General features: G+C 37.7%; 1 protein-coding gene across 1 annotated transcript; it reads left to right on the top strand.

Annotated features, from left to right (window-relative positions):
* The first annotated feature begins 669 nt into the window (after positions 1–669).
* LOC134330295 (clustered mitochondria protein homolog) lies at positions 670–25,944 on the top strand. The gene is made up of 27 exons (XM_063011356.1): positions 670–692; positions 1,909–3,401; positions 5,162–5,328; positions 5,802–5,973; positions 6,182–6,325; positions 6,483–6,610; positions 7,389–7,543; positions 7,675–7,800; positions 8,095–8,239; positions 8,349–8,444; positions 9,381–9,775; positions 10,909–11,208; positions 12,660–12,868; positions 13,295–13,395; positions 13,658–13,810; positions 13,898–13,960; positions 15,023–15,279; positions 16,115–16,199; positions 16,348–16,501; positions 19,564–19,703; positions 19,856–19,936; positions 20,365–20,490; positions 22,566–22,687; positions 22,771–22,864; positions 24,222–24,356; positions 25,236–25,309; positions 25,432–25,944. The coding sequence occupies exons 2-27, from the start codon at positions 2,111–2,113 to the stop codon at positions 25,481–25,483; spliced, it is 4,965 nt and encodes a 1,654-aa protein (XP_062867426.1). The 5' UTR covers positions 670–692; positions 1,909–2,110; the 3' UTR covers positions 25,484–25,944.
* Positions 25,945–27,486: the final 1,542 nt, after the last annotated feature.

Genomic DNA, 27,486 nt, shown 5'->3' with positions numbered 1-27,486 from the left:
TTAAATATTTTACATTAAAAGCATCGGCATCATTTACAGTATGCCTTGTTGATAATTAGGAAAATGTGCATACCTCATTAAATGCTTTAAAAAAAGCATAAACAAAAACAAAGATGACACCATCACAAGAAGGGGGTACGGGAAAAAAAGCTGTTTCCCTTTTTTACCTTGCCAGATAAACGGGGGCTTGCAGAGGTCTGTCTCAGCATTTTGCGGTTACTGCAGCACTGTGTCATAGCAACTGCACTGGAGCAGCAGTCAATTCAAAAGGGATTGCAAGGAGGTGTGTCTTACAGTCTTACAGCACAATGTAAAAACAACACTTGTTCAACCTATTTACCTAGGTGACCCGAGCAAGCAGCTGTACAGGATGACTATGCTGCACTGAATCCGGGATTCAGTTGCTGTTGTTCTCTGTTCTCTGGATGGTTGTCTATGTCTATGTATAGATTACTGCTGCACTGGAGAAGTGGGCTAGAGAGAGCGATGGGGCTCCAGTCCTACTCCTCCTCCCTGGGAAAACGTCTGTATTGAGGAGGGGTGGCGCGAGAACCAGAGAGACACAATGAAGGGCAAAGGAGGATTTAACCAGAGCCTGTCGTGGCAAAAAGAGAAATGAGTGTTCAGTTTTCTCATGGTTGGTTGGATATTTGTGGACAATTAAGAAGGCATGCAGAGAAGGAAATACAATGGTAAGAAGTGGTGCATTTTTACATGGCATTGTTCTTGAGGACATGCAGTTCTGCCGGTCACTTGAGTGAAAAATGATTCATGATGAACTTTATCTGTGGTGCTGTCATGTCATAGTACATGTCTTTTATTCATTTTTTGAGGAAAAGTTGTACAAATATGGGAGCATTTGTGTGTGTATTGTTAAGGTATCAGTTCAAGTTAGACATCTATTTATGTTTAGATAAGGTACAATATATAAGTGAAGGAACGAGTTTTAGGTATTTGAATGATTTAGTTTTTTGCATTTATGAGGTATGATTGTCATCCAAGTCAAACGAATACATAGACAAATTCTGCTCAAGCTAATTAGACATAAACAGTTGCCTTTTACAGGTATTACTGCTGAAAAAACCTTCACCAAATGTTACCTGTAGCTGTTGATCACACAGATTTTTTATCCTACTGTAATGAAATCTTGTCAATTAAAAATTAATTGTTTACAACAATTGTTTACAAGCTGGTAGGTCCTGGGCTAATGCAGCTTCAAGCTACGATGCTTCCTACACCATGCTTTACAATGAATTCCTGTCACCAGACTTTAAGTGTCTTAAGTTAGGGCATCCCAACAATTTTCCCATCTTTAACCAAACCTCCACGTGTTACTCTGTTGATCTAAGAAAAAAAAAATATGAGTCAGTTAATAGTGCAAAAATCTAGATCAGCGGCCCCCAACCTTTTTTTGCACCACGGACCGGTTTCATATAAGATGTAATTTCACGGACCGTGGGGCCGGGAGGATTTAAATTAAAATTATATGACGAGCATAATAAAAAACACAAAGTGCATAACAATACTACTCACCAGTGATGGAAAATCATTGGGAACCCTGAGCTTTTTCACTGCAACAAGACGCTCTCACCTAGGGGTGATAACACAATAACACCCAAAGTGTGTTCCTTATGTCCAGTCTACATCGTAACTTTGTTTGGGTCACTGCAGAAAATCCTGCAGCACAAAGATAGGATGTTTGAAATGGAAGCAGTGTTTTTATTGCTTTTTGTAGCGATCTCTATTTATTTATTTTTTCTGTGTGGCCCGGTAATAAATGACCGGTACCGGTGGTTTGGAGACCGCTGATCTAGATCATTCCTTTTTTTGCTATGTATTACTATGAGAAGCAACTCTTCTTAACTGAAACCCTAACCATAACCCTTGTCATGTTTATGTCACACACAGCCATGTGGTACCAACTTGCCAATCAGTCATCAGCTTGGTTTCGGCAAGTGCTACCTACAAACCAAAGAGTGCACAGCTGCGAAGGTGCCCCAGCAAAACTATACCATTACCTTACATGCAGATGATTTCAGTTTTCTAACGACTGTTTATTGCAATACTAAATTCATGCCTGACAGATGTGCTAAAACAGTTCTCTTACAACATGGGAAATGTATTTCAGTGCTGTCTCAGACTGTCACATTTCTTTCGGCGTAAGTACATCTCTGACCAAACTGAGGATCGATCCCCTCTGTTGTCGAGAGAGAACAGTGATCCTGGAAGCCTCTCTCCATCAAGAACTTCAGGTGACCTGTTGGCATCTCCACTCCTGGACCAGGACCACCTCCTATACCCTGACATCGTCCTGAGCAGCAATCACGGAGCTGAACTGGACAGAGAGGATTCATCCTTGCTATTAGAGCTTATAACAACAGACAGAAGACGAAATCAAATAAAAGTAAATGAAAATGATCAAAGCCTTGAAGGATGTGAAAACGATGAGACAGAGCAAATGGCAAGCACAAGCATCAGTCACCAGGAGTTTTACTGTTTAGAGAGAAAACAGTTAAGTAATATTGAAAACGAATGGCCCTTGCTGTCATCCTTACAAGCATGGCCCTCAGAACAACCAAATGCTGCTAATTCTACTTCTCAGACTCTAATCTACACTTATGGTCAAGGAACTGAAAGGAGGTCCTTACCCTGTCAAGCAGCTAAAGGTGGGATTCAGGATGAGCAAAAAGGAGATTCACACCTAGCAAAGGAAACACAAGAGACAGAGCTAAATCTGGTACAAAAACACCAGAACGTAGCACAAATAGGACTTGAATTGAGACCAAAATGGGTTTTTAGAAATGGTGTATGTTTAAACCAAGTTCCAGTTGAGATTGCTGAAGATTCAGAGAAAATTCACATTGAGGAAAGCAACCAAACGGAACAGTTTGGTCAACAAATTCAGTCTGAACAACTAGAAGCACAATGCAGACAAAGCATAGCACAGCAAGACTCGGTTTATAAAACTAATGAAGCTGTTATTCTAATGAGTCACATCCATGACTGTGAAGAACCAGGTTTAGAGGTTAAATATAATGTAGAACATTTCCCACAGAGAAAACAACATACTGAGAGGTATCAACAGGAGATCACACAGAACGAACAGATTGTATTAGAACAGGACTTCATTCAGACAGACAGGTACTCTACACAGTTTGGGTACTCTGTGGACCAGATGGCCCAGACATGTAAAGAACAGTATATTTCTGGAAATACGGAATTTGAGCCAACAAAGCAAAGCATGATGGAGTTTGGATGTCATCTGGACAAACAAGGATGGCAGAAGTCGGAACAACTGGGGGAAAATCAAATCCAGTCTGATCGGAATCTGAACAAAGGATCAGGACCATCTGAAAGATTTACCTTGTTTGTGGTTGATAAACTGTTCCTGGCCACTCCAGGTATGCACACAAAAACATTTTAGGCATCCTTTTATATAAATTGAATTTTGGTTTAAAATTCTTTGGGGGGTTTCTATTGTATAAATAGAAATATACAATAATAGAAATAGGTTTCTATTGTGGATTTATTGTAAAATTAGGCCTAGTCCACAATACAATTTGATAAATGCTAACACCAAGAGATACCTATTCTGACTACACAGTGCAATTTATATAGTGCAAAAAACCAGTATGTTATTATCACCTTTTATGGCTCATTGGGAATTTGACCACTTCTTTTGTTGTGGCCAGAGAGGTCGGATATTCTTTTTATTATGTATATTTAATATAGCATCAAAATTAGCACAAAAGTTGTAATGATAAATCATAGCTCAGACATCTGTACATGCCTAGCATGCAATTGTCTTTTATTTTGGTGTTTCACTTTAGATTGGAACTTTTGATTAATGCACCTCTAGTGCAACCAAACACAAAACTGCACTTTTAATTTATTCTGCGCCAACGTGGACTAAAAGTTTTATAGTTGTTATATTTTAAGAAAGGCACTCGATGGTACAATGGTAAATTGCGGTAATCCACTACCACTGGGATTCAGGGTTTAAATCCCCAGCAATGCTTTTGGCTGGATGGGCATCTACATACAGACATGATTGGCTAAGGCTCGGGGTGGGGGTCTCGACTGAGGCCCCACCATGGATTGCCATCCTGTCCGGGAAATTTGGACTTTTTCTGAGTATTTTGAGTATTTCCATATTAATGCTACATAACTTTAATATAGCTGATATAACGTAATAATTAGATTACTATAAAAGTATTAGCAGTTGATAAACTGGCTAGTTGCCAGCCTGTTGGTTATGTACCAATACTATTTACATTGGTGGTTACTGTAGTACATTTTAAAATCTGTGAGACTCTATTAATGTAAATTTAGATCCAACATTTGTCTCTTTGTGGGCTGTGCTAGATAGCTTGTTTGCAGTTACCTAGCCACCTAATGCCATGCCATGTCATTAAACAATTTGATGAAAAAAAGTATAAAAAATAGCACTGCAAGCTAATTTTTTGCACTCACGTTTTAGACACAACCTTAAGGGTCCCACATTCCTCCGAGACAATTGATGGCCAGTTTTGTTGGGTCAAGAAGTAAACAAATTGTTCCAATTGTAGTTTAGAATAGAATAGAATAGAATAGGATGCTTTTATTGTCATTGCACAGTGCACAACGAAAATTTAATAAACGTGTGGTTTTAAGAACTTTACAGAAAAAAAAAATAGAAGAAGAAGGTTATTGCACAGTCCCTATAAATTGCACATTATTTCCTAGGATGTGAAGTTACCTAATATACATTGATTTCTACCAATTAAATAAATGATTTGCACCATTAAATAAATGCTGAGAATACACAAAAGTATTGGGACACACCTCTTAATCAATGAATTCATGTGATTTATTCAGTCATTTGTATAAAATCAAGCACTTTGTCATGTAGTATGCCTTTACAAACATTAGTGAAAGAATGAGTTATTGTAAAGAGCTGAATTCTAAAAATTTGAAATAAAATTTTTTTTATTAAAAATATAAATATTTTGATAAAAATGATTGGGTAAATTTTTACAGTTTTAAAATATAACAGTAAACAAGAAGTGATCAACTTGTATTATGTAAAATTTCATACAACCACATTTCCATATATAGTAGACACATATGATATATGTTTTAAAAGTCAGTCATTCATGTCTCCTTCATTATTAACCCCAAGGTCTGAGTTCTGAAAATATACTCAGTGACCAGACAGATATTTCAGAGCTGGATATGTGTTATGACAAAGAAATTCTGGAAGATCCTGATACTGAAGAGGCTGACTCAGAGGAAACAGGATTTACAATAAGGATCCAGGCCCCTGCTGCTGAACCCATTGAATTCCAGGTAAAAAAAAAAATACTCAGATGTAACTATTATGATTTTCATGATATACCCACAAGTAATACAGAACACAAAAAAATGATCATGGCGGCATGGCGGGTAGCACAGCAAGAAGGTCATGGGCTTAATTCCCAGGGATATTCTCCCTGTGTTTGAGTGGGTTTCCTCCAGAAGCTCCGGGTTCCTCCCAAAAAGTCCAAAAACATGCAGTCAGGTTTAATGGGAATTCTAAAATTACCCTGTGTGTGTGTGTTGCCATGTGGTGGAATGGTGACCTGTCTGGGGATGTTTTCTACTTTTTGCCCAGTAAATCTGACCCACAACAAACCTTAATAGAATAAAATGGTGATAAAACAGACCATGCCCGAATGTAAACATGATCAAGAATAAAAAACACGGCCACCTGAGCAGTTTGTCCAGTTTCAATAGTTATTATAAAATGTATTTATTTAAACTAGCCAATTTACACCCTCCAGGTGTCACCTTTAGCGATGGTGCAGGAAATCAAGCAGGTGTTAATGGACCGTGAGGAGACCTGCCAACGTACCTGCTTCTCCCTGCAATTAGATGGGAATACACTGGATAACTTCACTTCGCTAAAGTCCATCTCTGGCCTACGAGAAGGCTCACTACTTAGGATTGTGGAAGGTAAGCTTTAACCCTAGTGGTTCTTAATTGGGCTGCAACGCTGGTCAAAAGCAAACCTTGCAGACCACACACAGTTAATAATATACAGTATATTTATAATAGGTCTATAGTATAGTGTTTCAGGAGGCACTTTCATGTACAACATGGAGCAAAACTTCCATGGACCAATAGCATTAATGGCACTATTTTTGATTTAATAAAACTTTAGAGCCATACACAGTTCGTGAAGTTCGTCTACATCTGCGTCACATCAGAGACCTGCTAAAGAGCTTGGACCCTTCAGATGCTTATAATGGAGTGGAGGGTAGCTCCCTGTCCTTCCTCAGATTCTTCACTGAAGAAAAAGAAGAAGGTAAAATGAGTGTAGTTATTGAGAACTAATTTTCTTGGTTTTTAAAATGCATTTTATGAAAGTACAATTGTTTTATAGCTTTTAACTACCATAATTTACAATGTATTGAGAAGAAATGCAATAATCAATCAATTTCTTATCTGTCTGCAATTTTTAGAGAACACCAAATGCAAGAAAAGAGGTGATGAACTGAAGCAATTCAATTTCAGCCCTCCTGAGTACATCCTTCCAGGAACTAAAGAACGTTTGCTGGAACCCCTGCAGCCTCAGAGTGAAAACTTGAAAGTAAGGTAGACGCTAGTGGCCGATCACAGAAAAATATAGCAATCCTTCTAAATGTGACCACAAGGCTCATTCACATAGCGACACAGAGACCCCAAATCTAAGCTACTAAGGGGGTTTGATTGGCTACCCCAGTGGTTTTACCCCTTTAGCATATTCTCTGATCTCTTGGTAATATTGGGAATTTATTAAATAGGTTATGTGTTTGATTAAATAAAATTTCCTATGAAAGAATAACTGTGTAGTCCTTGGTAGTTCGAGAGCACACCTCATTACTTGCACCACACAGGTTTTCAGTTAGATTTGAGAAGGGTTATGATGGTCATGACAAAAGCTTGACTCTGTGGTCATTATCTTTAATATTCTTGTGTGTATTTGGATTTGTTTAGGATTACTGTACTTTTTTACAATACAACTCAATAATCTTGAGTCTCCTGGTAGTTTATAGAGTTTATAGTATATTTTGTTCTAACAAAGGTTAGACATTTGGATTTAAATCAGCCCCAAAACATCAGAGATCCTCCACTATAGTTAAAAGTGAACATACTGTATATAAAGCCATGGAACCCCGTCCACTGTGCATTAAACACTTGCTTGCAGTATACACAAAATAAAAATTTATTTCCAAAAAAGAATTTTGTGGTACTTTGTTACTTTAATAGGTTTTACTCTTCTATTATAACACACTACATTACTAAACTGTGTAAATATAGTAGTTTTTTTTATAAAAATTGTAAATATGTTGCTCTTCAGTGTTGTTTGCTGTTCATTCTGCTCACAGCCCACTGAAAGCCTAAAGGTTTTAATGACTAGCAGTTGGAACCCTCCTCCAGGAAACAGAAAGATACACGGTGATCTCATGTATCTTAATGTGATTACCATGGAAGACAGACACTTCAGCATTACAGCATCAACACGAGGCTTTTACATAAATCAGTAAGTAATCAAAAACACCAACGTCAACATTTCTCTCCCAAATAGGACTGCTCATGAGCTAGACTGCATATTAAGAATGATTAATGTTGTAATGTGTGTGTTAGAAGTATGGATCATGTTTTTGTCTTTAGGTCTACTACGTTTGGCTTCAATCCAAAGCCAGCAAGTCCCAGTGTACTTAGTCATTCTTTAATTGAGCTCCTGAGTCAAATCAGTCCAGTTTTTAAGAAGAACTTTAGTGCTTTACTGAAGAAGAGGTAAGTGTAAAGCATAGTAAGTTCATTCATCTTCATGCTTACCTTGGTCAGAGTCAACTTTTAGAAACACTGGGATATAGGCGGGAAAACATTTTGGAACAATTCCAGACCATTGCAGGGCATCACATGCTTACACATACTTACATACTTTATTTATAATACCCTAGGAGAAAGTCCACCTACTGTCCGTAATGTTTTATTTGAGTCAAATAAAAAATAAATAAAAAAAATTTTTTTTTTTGTTTTTTTTTTTACAAAACACTAATGTGATTTGTCTTACATGTGTTACTCCAGAACATCAACACACCCCTTTGAAAGAATAGGCACTCCTCTGCAGGTGTTTAGCTGGACTGCCCGAGCACTCGACCACTCTTTGGACTGTGTTCGAGCTGAAGATGCCAGCTCAAATATGGGCTTTGAAGAACACTTGTCTGGGCAGGTACATGTTTTACAATTGTCCCTCATACAAAGTCTTAATAATAAATGTATTGAAACAATGCATGGCCTGTATTTAATACATGCAGTGGTGGTCTTAAATGTGTCAAAAGCAAATCCGTGACTGGAATGAGGAGATTCAGAGTACTAGAGAGTTACCACGCCAAAATGTTAGAGATCGTCTGCTCAGAGACCGAGCCATCTTCAAGGTAGGACAAAATGTTCTTCCATTATTTTTTTTATTTACAGTGGGGGAAAACATGCATTCATATTATACTTCCAGTGCATCATTAACAAAAAAAGGATTTATTAGCCTAAGCAAAGATATTTTGAAAGACTAAATTAATAGGGAAAGAGTCACAATATTAGAAATGTTAGAAATTAGAACATTATTATGCAAAAAATAAATTACATTGTAGATAATAATACTGCAAATGTAAACAATTGCCTCCTAGACCATGGTACAAATGCATTACATAAAAGGAAACATGAATAAATCAATGCACCAGTACATTTTATTTATTCTCATTGGCCAAGAAACAAATGGATTTAAATGGAAGATTTTAATATGGCATCCAACAGAGGACACTGGTGACCTTGAGGTATTGACATTTGACATTTGTCAAGAGTAATGGGTCAACACTAAAAAAGCTAATTATTTATTGCCAAAGGTGTCTCAAAGCTATAATTGCCTTAAACACCTTTGCAACAAAATACTCAATGTAGTATGTAATTCATTAGTGCAATCAACCAATGATGTGTCTCAATTTAAACTGGATTTAGGCGCTTGGGTGGTGCAGTGGTCTGTTATGCAAGCCCACCACCCCATTGGGGTTCTCATCTCAGCTGTGCCATTGGTTCACTAGGTTTCTATCAAGACTGGCTATGTCTTGGGGGAAGATGTCAGAAGTGATGAATTGGAACCCTGTCCAGGGTATTGCTGCCTTGTGCTCAGTGTTCCAGTGGAACCTGACCTGCTTTGCCCCTGACCAGGATAAAGTGGTTAATAAAAATAGAAAAATAAGTGTTTGAATATTAGTTTTTTAGGTCAAAATGTTTAGTCAGTTAAGAAAAGTCACTAACTTTTAAAGTAGATATACGTCCAGCTTATTGAAAAGGTTATTTTTTCTATTAACACTCCCCAGGCCAACAGTGACTTTGTGAGCACAGCCACACAAGGTGCTATGGCGGTGGTTGATGGCAATCTGATGCCCATTAATCCTAGCGAAGAACCACAGAACCACCTGTTTGTCTGGAACAATATCTTCTTTAGTTTGGGCACGGATGGCCAGGAGCATTATGAAGAGCTGGGCGGTGAGGCTGCAGCTCATGCTGCATCAGCTATTGACCTGAATGGTGTAAGAGCATACAGTGCAGTAGATGCAGAAGGCCTGTATGTGCTTGGTACCGTGCTGGTGGATTATCGAGGCTACCGCGTCACTGCCCAGTCAATTGTTCCTGGCATTCTAGAGCAGGACCAGGACCAGAGTGTAATCTATGGTTCCAATGACTTTGGAAAGACAGTTATCTCGAATGAAACGTAAGTTGGTTTTAAACACTTTTTGCTTTTTCATATTACATTTAAATTAAATTCACTGACCTTTTAGCTAATCATAATGAAGGATTCTAATGTGTTATTGGAACTACCATAATAATACAGATTATTAATAATACAAATTATGGGCTGTAATGGTGCTGGTTGGTCAGATGATTCACTGATTCACTATATGGCCAAAAGTGATTAGTACACCTGACCGTGAGCTTGTTGGACATCCAATTCTAATATTATATGCATTATTATAGAGTTGTCCCCCAACTGGATGGCAGGCAGGCCTGGTGGGTTGTACTGTCATGTCACACCAAGAAGGTTCTGGTATCAGTTCCCAGGTGGAGTAGTCCAGGTCCTTGATGTGTGGAGTATGCATGTTCTCCCCGTGTCTGTGTGGGTTTCCTCCGGGAGCTCAGATTTACTTTCACAGTCCATATGCAGTCATGTTAAGTGGATATACTAAAGTCCCCCTAGGTATGAATGTGTGTGTGAATGTGTGTATGTGTGTTTGCCCTGTGATGGACTGGCGATCTTTCCAGGGTGTTTCCTGTCTTTTGCCCAGTGAATCGGATCCTCCACGACCCTGAATAGGATAAAGCGGTGGTAAAACAGACAGTGAATAAATGAATGAATGTTCCTCACCCGCTTTGTGACTATAAAACCTATTTAGTCCTTTGTGAAAAGCGTTTGTGGAAACAGGGACTGATTTGTTAAAAGACTGTTTTGCAACTGACATTCTAATTCATCCCAAATGCATTCATTAAGCTCTAGGTAAAGGTTTTGTACAAGCCAAATCCTCAACAAACTTAACCAATTAACCATGTTAATTTAAATAAGTGTATTACAGTGGTATGGGGCTTCATGCATACAATGCCACCATGTGAATCAAAAGATATGAGAATCATGACATAAATGTTTGGGTGGCAAAATTACCATGTTGCATCTTTCCACCCACGTCAGCACTGGCCACAAAATTAGCAATTTAGCATGATATGCTAAAAACACCCAGCAACGTTAAACCAGCAATTTACACTTGTTTCCTCATGACAATAGAGCCCAGAGCTAGACATGTATAACTGATTTGTTAACCACATAATGAATGATACGTCTTCAAATGTTCAAAGGTTCCTAAAGCTGCTGGACAAACCCAGCAAACAACTGAGAATACAGCGGCACCAGGTGCTCAACAAAGACGGCTGTGCTGTAGAGTTGTGTTCTTCAGTGGAATGTAAGGGCATCTTGGGTAATGATGGCCGTCACTACATTCTGGACCTGCTCTTTACATTTCCACCTGACCTCAACTTCTTGCCTGTGGATGGGGAGGAGCTTAACGCAGAGTGTCATCAGCTTGGTTTTCCAAAGCAGCATGCACATCGCTTAGCCTGTCTGAGGCAAGAGCTGATTGAGGCGTTTGTGAAGTACAGGTGACATTTTTATATATTTGCTTATTGTTTGTATTGTACTGGTTTTGTCTAATAATACAGCTAATAATTATATTGTTATTTAATGGCATTCATAAATCATTTTTATCCAGTTATTACATATGATACATGTACTCATATTTCAAGAAAACCTTACTAATGCTAAGAATTCTTTTTGCCTTTTTACTGACTCATTTTACTCATTTCACAGAATTTCACAGGAGGTTTTGGTCTATATTGACATACTTGCATTACATAATTGCTGCCAACTGTATATTAATGCTGCAACTCTACCTTTCTAACACAAACCAAAGTCACTCTATTGGATATACTGTAGATTTGGTGACTATGAAAGCTATTAAAGTACACAGATATCATAGGTTCATGTTTATGGAACCAGTTTTGGGGCAGCATGGTGGCTCGGTGGGTAGCACTGTCGTGTCACACCAAGAAGGTCCTGGGTTAGATTCACTGGTGGAGCAGTCTGTGTGTTCTCCGTGTGGGTTTTTCCCGGGTGCTCCAGTTTCCTCCCGCAGTCTACAGCCCTGTGTGTGGTGTGTGTGTTTGCCCTGTGATGGACTGGCAACCTTTTCAGGGTGTTTCCTACCTTTCCCCTGGTGAACTGTACCCACCATGACCCGGAGCAGAATAAAGAGGTGGTAACACAGACAATGAATGATGCAGGTGCTTTGTGATATGGCACATTATCATGCAGGACACAGATATTTTGAGATGGGTAAATTGTGGCCATGAAAGGCTGTACAATATCTAGCAACAATCCTCAGTTAAGCTGTAGCATTGCTGTCTGTATGCTGCAGCATAAATCATCAGACCATATTTTTTTCAGTATACATGAGCCCATAGTGCTGAAAAAGTGGAACCTACTGTGGTCTTGAAGCAGTCTGGCCATTCACCTCTGATCTAGTGTCTGTTTTTCACACCATTCTGTGTAAAGATTCCAGGAGATTAGCACTCTAACATACTTATATCAGCCTGCCTGGAACCATCTACCATGCCACGGTTCAAATCACCAATCAATTAAAATAATATCTAATTTGGACTATTTGTTATGTTTAAGAAGCTCTAGATAAAAGGGCTTTCGTTTACAGTCAGTACTGGTAACATTTGCATTACATATGTGAGACTACGTATATTAAGAAAACAATCATGTACTTGTATTGATGTGCAACAGAATCATGGCTTGTGCAGGAAAATGTATTAAATCATTTAAGGTAATCTTTATCTCAGATATGCTATTAACCTGGCCAGGCATCAAATGGTGAATTGGACATAACAACTGGAGGAAAAGGGATAAATGAAAGAAAAAGATAATCTTATACTAGGCTAAACCTAGGCTAAAAATAAAAGATCAAATAAAGTGAATCATGATGTACGGCCTTTATGGGCTGTTCCTATCAAATGTTTATGAACTTTTTACTGTTTTTTTTTTTCAGGTATCACTCATTTAGAAATACAGTCTCTCAATGCTTAGAGCAAGATGATGACAATATCAAGGATGCTGAAACCCATCTGGTAGACCACATCCCAAATGCAGCTGAAGATGCGACACCCGTCAAGAACGATTCTTTAATGGGGGCTTCACCTTCATCCCCTAGATACAGCTCCATTGATATTCAATTTAACCCAGACATTTTCCTACCAGGTGAGGTGGTTTATGTTTGGATTCTAATGTCAATTTAAAATACTGAGTGATCAGTTGGAACTATTTTGGAATTAGAAGCAATTGTAGACAGTTTAATACTGTACATGGTCATTGTTATGGACGGCCCTGACATATGGATCCCTCAACACTAACACCATCAAAATCCAGGTCTTTTTAAAATAGTTTTTGCAACTGTATGATTAAAACACACTTCTTCACCTAAAAATATATATTTTTTAAATTTGAAAATATGATTGGTCATACAGAAACTGTATACATATAGAAACAAAGATGATAAATTTGGTCTATAAGTTATTTTATTTCATATAACTTTGTCTCAAACTATTATTAAAAAGTTATATATAAATACATATAGAACACATTTTTCACATTTAACACATTCTGAATGATGAATTTATATTTTAGATATTCGTTTTCCAAAGGAAAGTTTGAAGGAAATCTTGAAACAGAAACAACTTTTAAAGGATGCAGCAGCTTTTCTTCTTTCTGAACAAATTCCTGCCTTTGTAAGTATGTTTAATTTAGTCAGCATGTTTAATTACATTAGTGTATTAGATTTTTAACATTAAACATCTATACTTTACTTTTTATATTGCTTGTTCTTACAACATGGCCAAATGTTGAGGGCACCATTTAATTAGTGAGTTTTATATTTTACACAACAATTGCATAAGATATTTGGTGACCAGACCAAATCCTTTTGCCAGTTTTATTGTATCATTGTTTCATCAGTTGTGCATTAGAATTGGTATTTTTGTTGTCATGCAGATTAGGAGCTGTGTTGATCACACCACAATGCCCATGGATGGCACTACATTAACTGAGGCTCTGCATCATCATGGGATTAATATTCGCTATCTGGGCACACTGTTGGAGTTTATTGAGAAAGCTCCTCAGAGGACAAGATTAGACCATGTTTATGTAAGTCCTTTAGCCTTTATTTAAAACTGTCACAGACTGTATGTATACAAACTGGTCTTCTCAATCTGTTTGTTGATCTTCTTGTAGAGAACTGCAATATGTGAGCTGATCACTAGATGCACAAAACACATATTCAGAACATATTTACTAGTAAGTATCAACATTGTAATCCTAAGAGCTATTGTGATGGGAAACAAGCATTTAATCAATTTAAACAAGCATTTAAGCATGTTCTTTTTGGAATCATAGTCACATGTCGTATAACCTCATTGCACTTAAGCTTTAGGTCACAAGCTGATAACTGGACTTTCTTATTTAGGATTGACTGGTAGAGAACTAAAATGTAAAACAAGCCCTTTATATTTGTCATTGTAATCATTAGCTTTAGTCTTTAACTCTCCCATGGTTACATTTTCACCTGGTCTTTCTGTACTGGTGGGATAATGAACTCTGTCCTTACCTGGAATTAGAAAGTTCATTTTATAAGTCCTCTTGTAACTTCCTAAATTAGTTATCCATGCACACCTGGAGCAATTTTGGTAGGCTGACCACTCCTGTGAAATACAATCTGTTCAGTTCTCTCCATTTGGAGATAATAGCTGTGGTTTGTGGAGTCCCAGAGCCTTAAATGTTCTTGTCACCATTTATAGACTGGTATCTTTTTTAGTATTGTGTAGAAGTTTTAGAGGATTGAGACAAATATGATTTGGGGCATTACATGCAATAAGTAAAATAGAAATAAAGTGATGTACTGAGACATTTAATCTATTTCCCTAAGAGGATAAATCTGGATGTTTGACTAAAATAAAAACTCAAGACTGGTTTGTAATAAGATAAACGGGATTGCATTGCTCTGGCAATCACCTGACCATGACAATTAAAAAAACTAAAATTGCAAGTCAATCAGAGGCACCTTGGGAATTAAGTAATTATTACATTAAAAAAATGAAAAACACTTTGCCAAGACAATTGAGTCAATACTGAACTACAATGGTGCAAAAAAAAAAAAAAAGTTTTTACATTTAAATAATTACACTTTATTATGTTTATAATGTGTGTGCATTTAAAGTGGATGTGTGCACCAACATAATTGGTTAAATGCTTGTTTCCTTCTCACTGTATGATATTTGATCCAATGTTGTTACTACAGTTTATTATGGTGTCATTGTTGACCTTGGGCAGTAACATCACTTCTGCATATTTTGCTGCCAGGCAGTTGAACCATCTGCCCTCTCTGCCTCAGTCAGCCATTTCCTCAACTGCTTCCTCAGCTCCTCACCTGATACACTAGAGACCCAGCAGATGGACAGTCAGGCGTCCAAGCGCAGGAGTCGGCGGAGGCGAAGCCAGGGCTCTGTGGGTGGGGAAATGACAGCTGTGGAAGGTGGCTGGTCCAGCCTGACTTCCGATGAGCTCTGGAGAAGTATCCAGACTGATGCTCTGCAGTACTATCACTACTGCCTGCCATGGTGAGAGGAGGATGCATTTTGTTTCTGTAACATTCTCAGTTTGGCCTGGCAGGTAGAAAAGGCACAGTTGGGTGGAAAGTGAATTTTTCTTTGAACTACAGTACACTTCAAAGCATTTTCTGCACCACATCAAACACTTAGTGTCTGGGGAAAATCCTCTAACTCTCTGGCACACTCTCTTGCTGAGCTAGTGCTCTTGCTAGGTGTTTCAAGCTTTGTTTCCAGGGCACCAAATCAGTAATTGGTAGCTGGCTTTGTAGCTAGCTTTGTAGCTGCCATGGGTACTCTTCCATTCCTAGATTTGTCCTTGGACAGCATACAGTAGCTGTGTGTTGAGATTGTAAGCTGGTTTCTGATTTTTCCATTTAGCAATTGTTGTGGCACATGAACTCAATAATTAAAAGCCTGTCTTAATACTTTTGTCCTTATAGTGTATTTCAGGTAAAGGGTTAAACTTGGCACCTTTTTCAAGAGGACACTAACTTTAAAGCAACTAGTAGATGGTGTTTTTTCATGCAGTGTGTGTTACATCAGTCAACTATAACTAGCACTTCATAACAAAAAATTTTATTAAATAGGAACTGCAGTCAGGTTCATTGGCGATACAAAATTGCCCTGGGTGTGAATGTGTGTGTTTGCCCTATGATGAACTGGCAAACTGTTCAGGGTGTTTCCTACCTTTCTCTCTGTAAATTGTACCCACCATTACGCTGAATAGGATAAAGCGTTGGTAAAACTGACAATTAATAAAAGGTCTAGATATTATTTAAGCTTTATTACAAGATGCTTTTCCTGTTCCCACTGTGTAATGTTCTTACTTATCTGTGTCTGCTAGTGACAGCATAGAGCAAGCCGTGAACAAATGTGGTTTACAGAGGCTGACGCTGCTCAGAGAAATCTCCATCAAAATTGGCATCCAGGTAATGTACCACCTGTCTGCCATCCATCATAACTGACAGTTAATATTCTCTTTTTGGCAACATAGTAAATTCTTCTCTCCTTTACTCTCTATATCCTGTCTGCTTCCCCTAAACCCCAAACACACTTTCACATGCACACACTGTTCAGATTCTCATTAGGGAATATCAGTTTGATGCCAAGCTCAGACAAGTATTCACAGAGGAGGACATCCTTAATATTTTCCCCATTATAAAGCACATCAACCCAAAAGCTAATGATGGCATCTATCTCCTCCACTGTGGCAAAGCCAAGATCCAGCAAGGTGAGTTACATTACATTAACTAGTAAATTAGATTTTATCGTTAATAAAGCAAAGATATCTAGAACATTCACATACAGGTTTTGCTATTCTGCAAGTATATATTATAAATATAGTTTTAAAACTATATTATATATCTAAATTGAAAATATATTGCATTTGTTCTTCTGCAAATTAAAGGTAAAACATTGTTCTGTCAGGAAATTAAGTTTATTAACCAGTCACAATTCTCTCAACATGACCATTAGACCTGCCATGATTCTACAATTCTAGCTTAAGATTTCCCGCACCATCTAGACACAATGGGGGCAAGCCAGGAACACACTCTGGTCAGGGTGCAATTGTAGAGCATCACGCACACACACATTTCTCACAGTGCCTAGAGTCATGTGGAAAACATGACAAATCACCTCATAGTACCCTGGCAATATACCACAATGTGGTAATATAGGAAAGTATAGTACTGTAATAATGTGTATACAGTAAAGGAAAGTAGTATCTGGTACCAGGACATCCTTGTGCCATCTGTGCCACGAGTAAATGATGTACGTGGGCCCGTCCACATGATCTTAAAGAAAACTATATTTATCTAATGTACTCTGGCATTGAAGAGTCTTAGCTGCTTAACAACCTGTTGGCAGTTCGTGGCTTATCTATTCTTGGACCATTATCTGTGGGTACTCACCACAAGTGCCTGTGAGCACCCCTTACTGTTTTAGAGATACTTCAACCCAGTGATCTGGCAATAACAATTTGGCCCTTATCAAAGTCACTCAGGTCTTTATGTTGCCCATATCTGCTGTATTCAACATGTGTATTACCATCAATTATACTTCTTATTATACTTAATATATCTCTGACCGTATTATGCACAACTTTCACAAAATAAGCATTGTCATGCACATCTTTTGGCAGGGGATGGGCCTAATAATCGAGTTCAACTGTCATTCGGCTATGTACAAGTACAAAATAAAATGAAATAGTGTTCATCCGGGACCATGGTGCAACTAAGAAAACAAGTGCAGACAACACAATATACACAATGCAATAAATACAAGAAACAATAAATACAAGAAACATTTCTAACCTAAAAAGTAAAGGGAACGGGGTCAAAGGCACTACGGAACCAAAGACAAGTGTGGTGTTGGCCAGTACACGGTACTGAGTAAATGTCAAGTTGGAGGAAAAAGGAATAAACAACATATTATAATAAATAACAGTGTAGGGTTGGTATAACAGCCCAAATGTTGTGCAAAAATGCAATATTGTGCAAAGGTGCAAATAATAACATAATATGGTCAGTGAGTGGATGTACAGTGTATCACAAAAGTGAGTACACCCCTCACATTTCTGCAGATATTTAAGTATATCTTTTCATGGGACAACACTGACAAAATGACACTTTGACACAATGAAAAGTAGTCTGTGTGCAGCTTATATAACAGTGTAAATTTATTCTTCCCTCAAAATAACTCAATATACAGCCATTAATGTCTAAACCACCGGCAACAAAAGTGAGTACACCCCTTATTGAAAGTTCCTGAAGTGTCAATATTTTGTGTGGCCATCATTATTTCCCAGAACTGCCTTAACTCTCCTGGGCATGGAGTTTACCAGAGCTTCACAGGTTGCCACTGGAATGCTTTTCCACTCCTCCATGACGACATCACGGAGCTGGCGGATATTCGAGACTTTGCGCTCCTCCACCTTCCGCTTGAGGATGCCCCAAAGATGTTCTATTGGGTTTAGGTCTGGAGACATGCTTGGCCAGTCCATCACCTTTACCCTCAGCCTCTTCAATAAAGCAGTGGTCGTCTTAGAGGTGTGTTTGGGGTCATTATCATGCTGGAACACTGCCCTGCGACCCAGTTTCCGGAGGGAGGGGATCATGCTCTGCTTCAGTATTTCACAGTACATATTGGAGTTCATGTGTCCCTCAATGAAATGTAACTCCCCAACACCTGCTGCACTCATGCAGCCCCAGACCATGGCATTCCCACCACCATGCTTGACTGTAGGCATGACACACTTATCTTTGTACTCCTCACCTGATTGCCGCCACACATGCTTGAGACCATCTGAACCAAACAAATTAATCTTGGTCTCATCAGACCATAGGACATGGTTCCAGTAATCCATGTCCTTTGTTGACATGTCTTCAGCAAACTGTTTGCAGGCTTTCTTGTGTAGAGACTTCAGAAGAGGCTTCCTTCTGAGGTGACAGCCATGCAGACCAATTTGATGTAGTGTGCGGCGTATGGTCTGAGCACTGACAGGCTGACCCCCCACCTTTTCAATCTCTGCAGCAATGCTGACAGCACTCCTGCGCCTATCTTTCAAAGACAGCAGTTGGATGTGACGCTGAGCACGTGCACTCAGCTTCTTTGGACGACCAACGCGAGGTCTGTTCTGAGTGGACCCTGCTCTTTTAAAACGCTGGATGATCTTGGCCACTGTGCTGCAGCCCAGTTTCAGGGTGTTGGCAATCTTCTTGTAGCCTTGGCCATCTTCATGTAGCGCAACAATTCGTCTTTTAGGATCCTCAGAGAGTTCTTTGCCATGAGGTGCCATGTTGGAACTTTCCGTGACCAGTATGAGAGAGTGTGAGAGCTGTACTACTAAATTGAACACACCTGCTCCCTATGCACACCTGAGACCTAGTAACACTAACAAATCACATGACATTTTGGAGGGAAAATGACAAGCAGTGCTCAATTTGGACATTTAGGGGTGTAGTCTCTTAGGGGTGTACTCACTTTTGTTGCCGGTGGTTTAGACATTAATGGCTGTATATTGAGTTATTTTGAGGGAAGAATAAATTTACACTGTTATATAAGCTGCACACAGACTACTTTTCATTGTGTCAAAGTGTCATTTTGTCAGTGTTGTCCCATGAAAAGATATACTTAAATATCTGCAGAAATGTGAGGGGTGTACTCACTTTTGTGATACACTGTATGTATTTTTGCTGTATTCATTTTTGGAACTGAACATAATTCAATGACAAGAAAAGTGAGATGCAATGTTACATTTGACCTAATTTATTTTTCATACTTGAATTTAAGGTGACTTAAAAGAAGGATGTGAGCTGATCAGCCAGGCTTTGAGTCTGTTTACTAATGTGTATGGGGCTCTACACCAGGACGTCTGCATCTGTCTCCGCCTGCTGGGACGCGTTTACTATATCCTTGAAGACTACGCTGAGGTGAGAAAGGAGAAGTAATAGGCTAAATACAAATTTTAAAGTAAATGCATAAACACAGACAGCATTAAAGGTTTCATAAAAGTCTTCAAAAGGAGAAAACAACAGTGATGCATTGACCTTTATCAGCAATATGTGTGTTTTTATTCTACTAGGCACTGAGTCACCAGCAGAAAGCTGTGTTGATCAGTGAGAGAGTGTTGGGAATAGAGCATCCCAATACTATACAGGAATATGTGAGTATTTAATCACCATCTAGTCATTTTTAAAGCATTTCAATAAATTAATTCATTTATTTATTCATTCATTTTTACTTGTTCATCCTGTCATGGTCGTTTTGTGTTTGATGCTAGACTGAAACCTTATGTGGAACACGAAGATAATCAATCGCAAGGCTAAACATATCACTCACTCAAATCTAGGGGCAAATTTAAGGCAGCCAGTTTACTTTCTACACACTTTAGGAAGTGGTAGAAGACCGTAGTAAAAAAAAAACCCACTTGGACTCTCACAAACAGTAAAAAGGCAAGGATGACTGCGGCAATCACTCCACCAGCTGCATCACTGTTCTGATTTTAAGCAAACTTTGTTTACTAAATACATATACATACAAAATTGCATTGGTGTACTTAAATATGCCTTATTTTCTGTTATCTATATACAGAAAGACCTTGGCCTATATTGCTTTGCAAGTGGGCAGGCTGCCACTGCCCTGCGACTGCTCTATCGGGCCCGCTATCTCATGCTGCTTGTGTGTGGGGAGGATCACCCAGAAATGGCCTTAATGGACGTAAGTAATCTCAGTAATCCCATGTAGGTCTTTAAATACAGTGTTTTTCATTATTTTGTATAATTTCACTTACTCCAGAGTAAGTGCTTTACACTGAAATTGCTAAAAATTTTACTATTTTCTGACTACCCAATTTATAAACAAATCCTGCATTGGCAGACAAACAATGTACTGCTTTACATTTTCCCCCAGGATAATGTATAACTAGCAACACTATCTGGGACTCTACTGCTTTTCTTATATAGTGTGCTGCACTTTATGCCCTTATAATGTGTGCTGACTCACATGCACTTGTCTTACAGTTTCTTTACCGTTCTGTTCCTTATGTAGTGTTTTGATTTTGTCCACAAGAACATCTTTTTACCAGTTCTCAAGTCAAGATAAATTTATTTGTATAGCGCTTTTTACAATGAACATTGTCTCAAAGCAACTTTATAGAATCCAGGACCAACAGACCAGAAAGCCCTACTGAGCAAGCTGAGGGCAACAGTGGCAAGGAAAAACTCCCTTAAAATTACAGGAAGAAACCTTGAGAGGAACCAGACTCAGCAGGGACACCCATCCTTCTTGGGTGGCCTGGAGGATAATTTGAATAAATAGGATTTACACAAATCATACATAACCAAAATTAAATTAAACTAAAAGTTATAACTAAATAACAAAAATAATTGGAATTCTTCATTATTCAAATCTTCGTCTGTTATAAAGTCTGTAGTGAGTTTTTGACATTTTTGGTGCAAACAAGCCAGGTTTTTTTGTCACATCTAGCAGGAGCAGCATTGTTGGCACAGCAGTTTCGACTTGCAGGCTCTTCCTAGACTGACCACAGAAACTCAATTTAAATTCATATTCTAAGAATTAAAGTACAAATATATTATAAGCTATTATAATAATATAAGCTCTAACCCTAAAATATTTAAATACATTAAAAATATATTTATTCCTTGTTAAATAAATTATTAGTAATTAATAACATTGACCAAAATTGTTATGATACAGTCATACATGTTAATAAAAAATTTAATTGATTTATTTTCAAAGCAAAATATAATTCTTATTTTTTTCCTAACCATATTACACATATTACAAAACTACTGTACAGTTTGGGGTAAAGCCTTCAGTGCTGTAGTTGATTAAAACCAGATTTTACAAGCTTTAAAAAAGGATCCATTGTTAGTTTAAAAAATAAAATATGGTTTTGTTTACATTTCCATCTTCTACTCATAATGACAAATTTTCTCAGTGGGGTTCAAGCATATTGAATTTGTTCAGTGCTTAAAAACATTGGCAAAGTTAGTTTTTTTTTTTTTTTTTTTTTTTTTTTTAGAAAAATGCTTTGTTTATCTGGTCTGTCATGAAGAATGGAAAGCCCTGTCATCTTATTTGATTGATGTGTCAGGATTATTCAGTGAGAATGAGCACCGTCCCACCTTTTTTATAAAACAGTGCTCATGGCTGCATTTTATTACCAAATGATCATTTCTACAGAGGGCACATGTGTTTGTCATTGAACTTAAACTGATAAATCTTGTGTAAACTAACTACCTGTCCTGTCATGAACATAACCAAAGTGTAAAACATGATGTTAATTATAATATAACAATCAGTTTGTAATATTAAATTATAGCTTTAAAACTGATATTGGATGTGCATTGCAAATGGCTATTATTTTCCTCCCTTTAAACTGAGTCACTTAATAATGAAGGTGTATGCTTTAGATGAGTTAGGGCCATAATACTCTCTACAGAATTTAGAATGGTCCTCAGTCAAGGTCACCTCTATGTAAAATCAATCCAGGTGGAACAAATGGTACAATTCCCACCTTTACTAAAGCTACTTGTCAAAAAGTACAATGTCTACCCATAGTAAAAACAAACATATAGGTCTCTTCTTTTTTTTAACATACTATACATGTTACCAAATGGCTTACTATTGTTATAAACAAACCTTAACTGTAAATCAACCTTGTGTATGGACATTGTTTTGTGTATAAATATAGGCTTCAGGTATTGCAGGTTGTCTTTGTTAGCACACCTTTGATCTACTGTATTAACAGTGCTCTTTTGTCCTCTCAGATTAACATTGGTCTCATGTTACATGGTGTGATGCAGTGTGATCTTGCCCTTAAATTTCTGGAGAATGCCCTGGCATTAACTTCTAAATATCAGGGGCCTTCGTCCCTAAAACTCGCACAAAGGTGAGGAGTGGAATAACACAAATAAATAGATAACAGGTTCATTGCTGACCTGCTGATAAATACTTCTTTATTTTTCTTTCCAGTCATCATTTGTTGGCAAAGGTTTTTGAGAGCAAAGGAGAGTTCAGATCAGCTCTGAGACATGAGAAGGAACGCTACATGATTTATAGAAGCCAGGTATTTCTAATCATTGTAAATTCCTTTAACCCCCTTTTATACATGCATTTGTACCCGTTATATTAAATATATTGGGTAGGGGTTATGTGTGAAATCACTCCGAGTCAATGTGGAAAATTACACTTTACATGACAAATATTAAAAAGATCCATTCTGCAAATGTATCTGACCCTAACCCCATGTGTCAGGCATCTACACAGACATGATTGACTATGTCAGTGAGACGGTGTTGGCACCCTGGTAAGGGTATTTCTGCCTTGTGCCCAGTGTTTTCCAGTGAAACAAGATCTGGTACAAGATAAAGCCATTGATGAAAATGAAAAAAATATATATTTAGAGAGATTTCTATACATTATAGGAGGGTTCTTCAAAAAGTTTCCGCACTTTTTAAAACTCTATTTATCAGGAACTTTAAAAACAAATGACATCACTTTTCTACAGTCACCTTCCAATGCATTTTTTTCAGTGTCGTACCAACTTTTTAATGCCATCAGCAAAAAATTTTTTGATTAAGTGCGTAGCCACTGATGCACCACTGCTTTCACATCATCACATGAAAATCTTCTTCCCCTTAAAGCTTCTTTGAGTGTCTAAAAAGGTGGAAATCAGATGGCGCTAAATCGGACTATAAGCTCTCTCAGTCTCTCAGACATGACTAATTAGTACTCCTCCCACCCTCACCATTTCTAACCAAAATATAAAAGTGCAGAAACTTTTTGAAGAACCCTCTTATGTACCAGGTTGTTTACATCTAAAACAAATGGACACACTACACAACAGGTCAAGTAAACACAAGCGCAAGGTATTCATTTACAAGATGATACAAAACAATGCAAAAAACAGAATGCAAATTAACTACCACCATATAATAAGAAAATCATAAACTGAATAAACAATGCAAACATAAACAAAAGCAAAGGCTTCCTGCTATATTCTACAGGCTAAACTAAACCCTATGGTAAATGCTAAACAAAGGAACAGAAAAAACACTGGGAAATCACTGGAAAGCAAGAAGCAACAGCAACGCAAGAATACATGGAAGACGTGTAATGCTGTTTTAGGTGGAAATCAGTTTTAGGTGGTTAAATTTTCAAGCTTTTATTTGTAACTGGTATACAATGGTGGAATTTTAGATTTTAAAAGGCATTCTGGTTAAAACTGTTCCAAATCAGGTATGCAGCGCAAATGATCTGCTGTGATGACCCCTAAAATATAGAAGTCTTAATTTGTATCAATAATGTCAGCAACCTCAAACAAATTACCTTAGAGTTGGATTTAAGCCTTAACAAAAAGTAATAAATAAATAGGAAAAGATCTGGTAAGCTTTGTGTACAATATTGACTGTTATTTGTTGTAGGTCGGAGAGGCACATGAGAAGACACAAGAAAGCTCCGAGTACCTGAAACACCTTACGAATCAAGCTGTAATTTTGCAGAGGACCATGAATGTAATCTACAAGAACAGTTCTGATTGCAGTATTGCTCCGCTTAAAGTGAGTATCTTGATTCACTAAGGTTTTGTCCAGCAAAACTGTGCCAAATCAGGCATCCAGCCCAAAATGATCTCCTATTGTGACCCCCAAAAAATAGGAGAACCTGAAGAAAGTCTTCATTTGTATCATTGATGTCAGTAACTTCAAACAACGTTTCAAAGACATTAACTGGGCGGCAAGGTGGCTAAGTGGGTAACACTGTCGCCTCACAGCAAGAAGGTGCTAGGTTCGATCCCCAGGTGGGGCGGTCCGGGTCCTTTCTGTGTGGAGTTTGCATGTTCTCCCCATGTCTGTGTGGGTTTACTTCGGAAGCTCCGGTTGCCTTCCACAGTCCAAAGACATGCAAGTGAGGTGCATTGGAGACACTAAATTGTCCATGACTGTGTTTGATATAACCTTGTGAACTGATGAACCTTGTGTAATGAGTAACTACTGTTCCTGTAATGAATGTAACCAAAGTGTGAAACATGACGTTAAAATCCAAATAAACAAACAAACAAAGACATTAACTTAGAGTTGGATTTAAGCAATACGCTGAAATCATGCACGCTTAGTGTCATATTATATTATGAGATTTTTTAAGCACAACCAGGAATTCCCAAGCTTTGAAGAGAACATTAGCTAAGAAGGATATTTTCCCACCCTTTAGCATCTATGCTAGCTTCTATGCCATTGTAAGTTTTGTGTCATGCTCTGCCTTCATAGCAGTGCCACACTAAGACTTTGATCCAAAATTTCTGGCAATACCAGTATCACAGCAGCGTGCCAATTTTTAAGTAAAATACCAGCATTAGTAAACTGGCTAAAGTAAGTATCTGAGTTTGTTGACCTGTATATATCTTAAATGCTAAAGTTGTTTTATCTTTCTTTGTTTTGTAGCTGAGCACACCAAGTCGGGTCTGGATTGTGGAGCAACTAAATCTTGTAACAGGGATCGTCCTTATACCCCTCAGGTAAGCTATTCCTACACCAGACGACAATTGTTGATAATTATTGTAATGTCTTCTTCTTTCTCAATTTCTATGTTCCCCAATCTGTAACCATATGTGTATTTTACACTGCTTTATCTCTAAAGCAACCAGGACCTGGAAACTCTTAGGGCTAATGCCAAGCAAACTGCTGCTTGAATGCAAAAAGGATACTTTATATTGGTCGAAAACAAAAGGACTAATCACTCCAGTAGGACCAATATGCAGTACTGCAGTGCATGAATATATGCAAACTCTACATGATGTCAAGAAAGAAAATGTATATTTTTAACAGGATGACGTGCCTGCAAAACCAGCCTGGAATTTTCACATCTTTAAAAACCTTGAATAGTCTCATTGAATTAATGATGAATGTAAAACGTTTAGGTCTTGTTAATAATGTAACTGTTTCTGCTCTTATATGCATCATTAAGTATTTTCTCTGTAAGACTGAACTATGCATTAAAAGTAAGGCTAGAAATAATAACCAAATTGACAGTTTTGCATGACTAATTGTTTTGTGGGAAGCAAATCTGAAAATGCTATTTTCTGAATTATGCAAATGCTTTGTGAAAAGTATTACAGTATTGTAAAAGAAAAGTATTAATTAAAAATAAAACTTGATGTACTTAAATCCGGAATGGCTCATGTTATTTATGTTACACTGACAATACCACATTTTTTAAATGTACAATTCATGACTGGTTTCCTTGTAATTTGATAAAAAGCAATACAATCTGCAGCTGGAACCAGAGATACACATTAGTAGTTGTATAAACTTTTTTTAAGATACACACATGTATATAAATGTGTGTAAATGTATGAACAGATCGTTGTAGTGTACAAAATAGTAATTTGTTTATTAAGAGAGCTTTCCACTAGAATTTGGAATTTAGCATTCTCCTGGAATTAGTCAAAGCCAAAGTTGTCCATCATGTTGCAGATAATAAAATGTCAGTGTAAATTGCTTACCATTATAAATTATAACTTTTTACTGCTTTACATTAGGGTGTGTTTTTAACTACGTACAGTTGTGCACTTCAACACCTGATAGTCCTGTTCTGTGAGCTTGTGTAGCTTTTGGGTTTACAGATGAGCTGTTGTTGTTCTTAGACAGTTTAATTGTAAGACTACAGCACTTACAGTGACCAGGACAGCTTTGGGCAGACATTTTTATCCAAAGCAACTTACAACTGAGAGCAACTGAGGGTTAACAGTCTTGCTCAAGGGCCCAATGGTGGCAATTTTGTGGGGCTTGAACCAATAACCTTCTAATCATTAGTCTAGTACCTTAACAACTGTGCTATGACTGCCGAACAGATGGAATGGAATACCAGATTTTACAAAAATAATGTTCTGTATTTTTCATATTTCCATATTTAAACTTCTGTCATGATTAAATGATTTCTGCCTAATCCAAGTTAGAAATTATATTAAAAACTATTCTTATAATTTAAATCATATAAAGGAACAATACATATACTAAAAATAGATATTTTAAAACTCAATTTAAAATAAGTATAAATTAATAAAAGTACTTGGGCTCCATTATTTTTGCAGATTTGTATTTTTAACTCTTTTCAAAAGTGAGTCTTTTACTACAATAGAGCTACTGTATTTACGTTGACATATTAACCTGCCTACCATCCATTATATGATGTATAACACACTGGTTTATTTTTTTTTGTTTATTAGGATTTTAATGTCATGTTTTACACTTTGGTTACATTTATGACAGGAGCGGTAGTTACTCATTACACAAGGTTCATCAGTTCACAAGGTTATATCAAACACAGTCATGGACAATTTTGTATCTCCAATTCACCTCACCTGCATGTCTTTGGACTGTGGGAGGAAACCGGAGCACCCGGAGTAAACCCACACAGACACAGGGAGAACATGCAAACTCCACACAGAAAGGACCCGGACCACACCACCTGGGGATCAAACCCAGGACCTTCTTGCTGTGAGGCGACAGTGCTACCCACCTAGCCACCATGCCGCCCCTATTAACACACTGAACATGACCTTTTAACATGGTGCCTTTCACAGCTGGAGCAGCAATATCTTTGCCTTTAATTGAAATAGATGAAAAATACCTGACAAATTGTTTAAAGACTCAACTCAAAAGAATTGATAAAAAGTCAAGCGATTAAACCCAC

The sequence above is a fragment of the Trichomycterus rosablanca genome, chromosome 16, assembly GCF_030014385.1.
Source record: "Trichomycterus rosablanca isolate fTriRos1 chromosome 16, fTriRos1.hap1, whole genome shotgun sequence".
NCBI lineage: Eukaryota > Metazoa > Chordata > Actinopteri > Siluriformes > Trichomycteridae > Trichomycterus > Trichomycterus rosablanca.
Note: the sequence above shows the minus strand (reverse complement) of the source record. Positions and strands in the feature narration are given on the sequence as shown.